The following is a 7,601-nucleotide window of genomic DNA, read 5'->3' on the forward strand; positions in this document are numbered from 1 at the left end:
ATGGAGCAGCGTGGGTGGAAGAGCCGTCCCAGTGGAGCATCATGTGCCTGCCCACCCGCTGTCCCCCCCCAAGGCAGCCAAGAAAGAGAGGAAGAGGAAGAAGAAAGACAAGAAAAAGAAGAGGAAAGGTCTGAGAAAGAAAGGTCCTTCTGAAAACGGGGAGCTGAGCCGTCCCGCAGCCGCTGCCCAAACTGGGCAGGACCCACGGGCCCTGTTGCCAGACTTGGGGGAAGCAGCCAACACCGTCCTGAGCGATGCCCCGGCGCAGGAGGGCTTGGGCAAGGAGCCAGAGCCGGCCACCCCATCCCTGGTCCCCACTGCCAGTGGGAAGAGGAGGAGGAAGGAGAGAAACAGAAAGAAGAGGCTGAAAAGCGAAGCTGAGGCACAGCCTGCGTGAGAACTGCGGCCCCGACTGCTCCCTTGCCCCGCGTGGGTCTTGGCTGTGCAATAAAGTTGGTCGCTCGAGCAGATGGTGTGGCCTCTGCCCTGTCACTGTGGGGAGAAAGGATCGCTCCTTGGGGGGTGGCATCCAGGGGAAATCCTGGGGCTGATCCCTCTTGCGGGGCTGCGGGAGGGGAGCACCCAGAGCCGGGTGGGTATTGGGTGGGTTGGAGCTGTTCCTCACCGCTCCCACCAGCTCCTGTCATCGTCCTGGGCACGGGGGAGAGCGAGACCCTGCTCTGGCTGGGGACACAGCTCCCGTCCCCACGCCGGCACAGGGCAGAGCCCTGATTTTACCCCTCCTCTGCTACAGAGGGTTAAGTTCTGGCTCCCCAGGGTTGTATTTCTCTGGAGGACCAGCTCATGAATTGCACCACCCCATCCCTCTCCTCAACTTAACCAACTTTTTCCCAGTGCTCCCACACCAGCACCGACTCCTCCAGTCCCCAGCAACAGCAACGGGGGCTGCTCTGGGAGGAACGGGGGCCTTGTCCCTCCCCGCAGGCTTCTCAAACTCCGTACAAGAGATCTTTGGAGTGGGACAATAGAAGCTTTTCCAGGCCTGGGACAAAGGCAGATGCTGCCCAGGGAGAGGCAGGGGCAGGGCAAGCTGTCCGTGTCCCTGCCTGAGGGATGGTGATCGTGGCCCGACTCCTTCCCTCGTTGATAACCGGGCTCCTGTAGCCAAGAGTTTGAGGGCAGCACCCAGAGACACGGCACGGCCACCAACTCCTGCAAAACGCTTCCAAGAGAGGAGTGTGGCTTGACCCAGCATCCCCTCTCCTATCCAGTGAGACCGGTACAAAGATCCTCCCACACCAGCATCAAATTCCACAACCACAAAAAGCTGGAGTGACAGGAGCCGAATGCTGTCTCCTATTTTGCCACAACACAGCCTTGGGAGATCAGATGGCACTGAGGTCCGGAGAGCAGAGCCGCCCCGTGTGAACCCCACTGTTCGCAGAGGAGCGTGCGGTGCAACCTGAAATCCCTGAAATGAGCGGACCACAAGAGCCCAAGGGGGAAAATACCAAGGTTGTAGCGAGGCATCGCACCCTCTGGAGCACTGCTAATGGGTGCAAAGTCCTTGCGGCAGCCACAGCGTCACTGGAGGAAGCAAAATGTGGCATGCGGGCAGCTTCCCAAAAGTAGAATTTTTATTGACGGTAGGGGAAAAACTAAAAACAAAGACAGCCAAAAAGGAGCCGACGACGCACAACTAGCCCCCTGCCCCGTATGGGTCGACACATCCCTGGTAAGGAGCTGCTCCCAAATTCCTGTCATACGGAGTTTCATAAAATAATAAAAAAATAGGATAAGGTTAGTACACCTGCAACCTACGGCAGCCGTGGCCCTGGGCCACGCTCCTCCGGCACAGCCTGCGCGGTTGCAGGGGAGGAACAGGACTGTGTCAGCCCCCTCCCCGGGACTGCAGAGGAGATGGCAAGGAAGCCAGGACCTGCATTTCTCTGTGGAAACAGCTTTGCTTTGTCTCCCGGGTTGCTGCCATTCTTCAGGAGCATTTACATGCAAAAAAGATCTTTGTTTCTTAAGATCTGCTGTTCTTGCTCATTTCCTAGCGAGAGGAGGCTAACCAGGAGCACTTGGAAGGAACAAAGACCCTGCTTCCACAGAAAATCCCTACTAACAAAGCAGGAGAGAGGAAAGTGTGTGCAGCAGGAACTTTCCAGTTCAGAAATGTCTCTCAGAGCTCTGCAATATACAGCAGTGGGCTTTTTCTGACATGACCGAAGTTATCTGCATTATCTGTCCCCCTCCCAGGCCCCCCAGTACCTCTCCTGCGGGGTGGGGTGCCCCAGATGTCGATGTGATGTCTCTATATGACACACTCAAAACAAAACATTATTCTTTACCAGCTCAACAGGAATCAGCTTCTCTGTGAAAATTGCAGCACACAGAGGGCAACTCCGAGCAACAAGGGAAGAAGCAGCATCGACTTTCACCACTGAACTCTGCTTCTAAGCAAATCCATTGCTAAAAGGAGAGGGCGGGCAGGCAGCCCAGGGTGCAGGCAGAAAACCTCTCAACCAGCGTTCAGTAGAAACACTATTTATTCACCCCTCTTGGTTACAACTGGGCAGGGTTAAGCGGATGCGGAGGAGGATGCCATGCACTCCCGGCTGCTTCACGTTCTCCACCACAGGAGCGGCTGCTCTTGCAGTGTTTTAGCCCACGTGTCTGTCCCGCACTCGGGAAAGCCGCCGTTGGTTGGTGTTTTGCTTCGCAGTCTGATTTTTTTTTTTAAAAAAAGAAAAAAATCAAAACTAAATAAATATTGTTCCAAAAGAAGCCAGAGGAGAGAGCAAGCCTTTGGTATGACAGCTGCATTTCTCTCCGGCAAGACCCCGAGACCCCTACGAACACAGCTGGGGGTCGGCACAGACTCCGCAGAGCCTGTTACACACAAAACCACGGAGCAAACAACAACAGAAACTTTGAGAACTCCGGTTTGCTTGTCACAACCCCTGTGATTTTGGTTTGTGCTCTCAGGGCAAGGAGAGGTGACAGTCAGGGTCTGGGAGAATCCAACTGAAACAGGCTCGCTCCAGGCTGATGGTCTGCACTTTCAGCTATGTTTGCTTCCTAGTCTTTGCGGTGAAAGCAGACTGCTGTGCATGTACGAGGACAGACTCGTTTGACCTCATAATTACTTTGCCGAGCTTCCAAAGTGGTGAACCAGGCCTGGAATGCAGAGGTGGCTGCAGCATCCCTTCCTATGATATATTTATATATATATAGTACATATACTTAGACCAGCCCTGCCAAGTCTACTCATTTGCTCAGGTGCACGTCACCAAGAGTCATTTCCCACCATCTCATGACGTATAAAACAGGAGTTATGTGGCTAAGGGAAGGGAAGTTGTTTTCAACTGTTCACTCTCCCTTCCCCTTCCTCGAGGGGAGAGCGGAGGTTACACGTCAGGTCCAGCACGGCCTATCGGTCCATCTCATCCAGCAGTGGGGTGGCATCCCCAGCGATGGACATGGGCGTGCTCTCAATCATGGGGCTGGGAGACGGGCGAGGAGTCAACCTCTGTTTCTGTTTCCTCCGTTCAGCCTCCTTCTCCTGGAGCCACTGCTCGGCCATCTTCCCCCAGTCGATCGCAGCGTGACTGTTGGTCCTGCAACGACATGGGCAGGAGGTGAGACACGTTACGGGGAGAGCTTCCCTGCCCTACCTCCCTCAGGGTCCCACATGCAGGGAAGTGCAAAGTAACCCCACCACACTGGTTCCACAAAAATCAACAAAAGCAATCAAGACGGGACACAGATGGACACGTGCACGCAACGCCGGAGCCACTCACTTTGGCTGCTGCCTCTGCCTGGAGCTGGATGATGGCTGCGACTGTGTCTGGGACTGGGTGGACTGAGGCGTGGTGTTGGCCTGGAGCTGGTACTGGGGTGTTGTAATCGGCTGGCTGGGGGTAGTGTAAGAGTAACTGGGGGTCATCAGAGGGGTGGCCACCGGCTGCTGTGCTGGAGTCGTGAAGACCTGCAGAGAGCAGATACTGTTAAGGGACAGATGCAAACCCTGCTAGGCTGCGGGGCTCTGCCTTGCCCTACTCGCCCAGGAGGCTGCTGCATGCCCCTGCTGCACACCCCCAGCCCTGCTGGAGCCGCTCGTCTGGGCAAAGGAGAGGTTTGCAGGGACCATTGCCCAGGGAACGGGGGGGGGCTGCAGGGCAGGAGGAGCAACACCCTGCTGAGCACAGGACATTTGTTCCCCTGAGAGTCCCCGATCACCCACCCAACCGGGGCCAGCAGGGCCACCATAGCCTGCCTTCCTTGTTCACCCCACGCAGGGTACAAGGGGAGATGCTTAAGCCAAGCAAAGGTGAGGGCCGCAAGAGATGGGCACAAGAGACACTTGGGGCAAGCTAGCAGAAATGACATCCTGCAGTGGGCATGAAGAACAGATGAATTCTTCCCCTCTGGGCTGCAGAGAAGGCACAGCAACTCCCGAGATGGCTCCCTCCCACATACCAAGCTGGCTGGCCCACTGTTTGTCCAGCAGAGTGCTTAGTCTCTTTGCTTCCCGGTGCTCACCTCCCTTTTCCTTCAGATTGTCTTGATGATTAACACATTGGGTTATCCACAGCCCCTGCCTATCCCCAGCTCAGCGCTTACTGTGCCAAACTCCATGAAAGCCTCCCAAGGTGGTCTAAAAGAGGATCACTCCTCCCTGCAAGCCTTGTCTTGCAGCACCTCTTCATTAAATCTCTCTAATGGCTGGGTGTGGTTTTTGTACCCAGGCACCTCAGTCCTGCAGCTGGATTTAGTCTCCGTGTCAGCTGGGGAGCTGGCAGTGTGGGCTGGCAGGAGATAGGCACCAGCACACATGAGGAAAGGCTTCAGCATGAGCCTAAGCCGTCCAATTCCATCTTATTCCCTGCAAAGCCTCTGGGCGTTCAGTCAGGCTGAGGTGTTCGCCTGCCGGTGCAGCTCGGAGATTAGCACGCTGAGCTGAAAAGCCCTGCAAACTCAGCGCATAGTTTCACAGCTAATCTCTTCCACTGGCAGCTCACGTTGCCAATTCAGGGGCACAATCAGAAGGTTGTGTGCCCTCACCGCTGGATCCCACCTCCCCGCTCTGCCACATTCCTTGGGGGCCAGACCAATTTGCTACTTGCTTCAGCTCTCCCCAGAGCAGGGCTGTATTACATGCCTCATTTCCTCAGCCACAGGAGGCAAGAAGAAACCCAGACCAAGAATCCAGCCAGGCTCCCCCGTGCAGCACCACGGCTACACAACTGGGACTGGATGATCCCAGGCAAAGAGAACCCCTTAGTCCTCCAGTAGAGCCCCCATGGGATGGTTTCTAGCAGCAAGGAGAAGCCCTGCAGCACCTTCTGTCAGAAACTTAAGTGACACCTACGTGGTACGCGCTGCTGCCGCCTCCGCTGCCTCCATAGCCGTACTGACTGGATGCCCACTGCGCAGGGGTGGCATTTGGGTTCTGTCCCTGGCCTGTCACAGCAGCGATGGCACTGAACATCTGGGAAGTCATGTTCTGTGGTAGAGCGTTCACTGCACGGGTCAGGTCTGTAAGAAAGACCCATCACGTTAGACAAAGCAGAGCCTGGAGAAGGAGCTCGCAGCCTGATTCCAACCAGGAAAGGCCTGCACTGACCTGCCAGGTTAATGTTAGCTGGAGTAGCATTAATGGAGGCTGGAGTCCTGGTCCGACTGCTACTGCTGGGGGTAATACCTGTATAAAATACAAACCAAGACAGTTAGATTAGTTCTCCTAGAAGAGCAACTATTGGCCTGAAACTTGGGATTCGAAAAAAATGCAGGCAACACTTGCACTGGCCAAACGCTCTGTTACAAGGGAATGGTGTGTGCAGGACTGTCTGGTGGGAGAGGATAAGGGAGAGGAAAGGGACAAACCTAGCCTTTGCTACATGGCCCACTTGGCTGAAAGATTAACTCTCAGGAGAGCTCTCAGTGGGTCCATGGAAGCCAAACACTTGAGTGTTACTTCAAAACTTCCCCCATATAGAAAATCCTAGGACATATTTCAAGGACAAAGAACACGAAATTGTCGTTTAATAACTGTCCCTATTGTGTGACACCCAGGAAACAAACAACTAAGGCATTCAAGTTTTAGGGTGCTCACCTGGAACAGGGTCCTGATAATGATCCTTAAAAAACCGTTCACCGTAGGGAAGACCTGGCCCCGGTAGCGGAATCCTTCTGGCGTCACTGTCACATACTCTATCCTGTGAGGAGCAGTGAACGCAGAAGAGCACAAGAGATCACAGGCTGCTTCAGAGCCACACTTGCCACTGTACAGCACCCTCACACTAACAAACTCGGGCAGCATCCGTACTGATAACGAACAGACAGACCTAGTTAAACCACTTTCATTTTGTTTTCAAACAACTGTTCCAAAATACCATGCTTTTCTATGCAAAAATCAATCACTGCCTATACTCCTGTGACACCCCCTGCACAGGGCAGTGCTGCTGGTAGCGGCCAGCTGGTTAGAAACACAGGAGTCTCCTGCATGAGATTTACTGCTAGACATGAGTCCTCTACTGTCCAAACCCTAGGTAAGGGAAGGCATGACTTATGGGGATACTGACAGAGCTGGAAGAAAAACTGGCAGCAATAAGCTGAGGTGTGGTACTGGCAGTACTCAGCTGCAGATGCTGGGCTTGCCTCTCACTTACCTTGGTTTGCCTCGAGGCTGATATCCCAAGAGGAATTTGCCAGGTAGATCTTTACAGGCACTGATAAAATAGGGAATAAACGTTGGCTTCTCTTTCTTGGTCTTTATCAGCAGCTCTTCCAGCTTCTAATTAGAGAGAGAAAGAAGAGAAATGCTCAAAGAGAGCCTACATCTTCAGCAACGCACAGAGCCTATGGATATCTCCCTCCATGCTGTGGTTGGCCCTTTTTCCCCCCAGCCCTGATGCTGGCAATCCAACAAGGACCACCAACTGCAGCGTCTACTGTGCAGGGTTGGTGCACAAATGTCGCCAGGTCACCGAAAGCCAATTACTCTCCTTTCAGTGATATCTGCTGACAAGGCAACTCTTTGCTACTCTGGCACACCGCTGTAGCACACCACACTCCCAGTGCTCTCCTAACTCCACTGCTCCCAGACGTAATCTCCCTGAGACCTACAGCTGGAAAGTGACTGTTAAGCCCCAAGAGACAAGAGGAAGATCAGAGAGCTCATTCCAGCAGCAGCTCGTGCCAGATACAAAGAATTTAAGACCTGTCCCAAGACAAAAAAAACTTATATAATGCTTCTATATCTCCTACAGAAGCTACCACAACCCAGGACAGGCTTACCTTCTTGTCTCCACCATTGCAGTCCTGATAGTATTTGTGATTCAACAGGTCTCTGGCAAAAGAAGCCATTGGCTGGACATAGCGAGCAACAATTTCATCCAGGTCTTCAAACTCCTTTAAACAAACACATTTAAAGAGGTATTTGGGGTGCATGATGAGGAACTCCTATTCTAGTATACAGCTCTCAGTCATACATTCTGGATAGCAAGGCTGGATGCTTTGAGAACAACAAAAAAACCCCAACACCACCACCACCACACCCCCCACTCCCGCAAAAAAAAAAAAAAAAAAAAAAAAAAAAAAAGCTAACTTTTTTCTTAAAATACTGGACAACT

General features: G+C 53.3%; 1 protein-coding gene across 1 annotated transcript in view; it reads right to left on the minus strand.

Annotated features, from left to right (window-relative positions):
* Positions 1 to 3,397: 3,397 nt before the first annotated feature.
* Positions 3,398 to 7,601, minus strand: part of SUPT6H (suppressor of Ty 6 homolog (S. cerevisiae)) — a 22,100-nt gene continuing 17,896 nt past the window's right edge. Inside the window, 8 exon segments of the mRNA XM_009697041.1 lie at positions 3,398 to 3,584; positions 3,768 to 3,955; positions 5,339 to 5,505; positions 5,594 to 5,671; positions 6,083 to 6,115; positions 6,118 to 6,185; positions 6,639 to 6,763; positions 7,267 to 7,380. Coding sequence (XP_009695343.1) covers positions 3,398 to 3,584; positions 3,768 to 3,955; positions 5,339 to 5,505; positions 5,594 to 5,671; positions 6,083 to 6,115; positions 6,118 to 6,185; positions 6,639 to 6,763; positions 7,267 to 7,380 — 960 coding nt within the window.

Source organism: Cariama cristata, unplaced genomic scaffold (genome assembly GCF_000690535.1).
Source record: "Cariama cristata isolate BGI_N322 unplaced genomic scaffold, ASM69053v1 scaffold23003, whole genome shotgun sequence".
Classification (NCBI taxonomy): domain Eukaryota; kingdom Metazoa; phylum Chordata; class Aves; order Cariamiformes; family Cariamidae; genus Cariama; species Cariama cristata.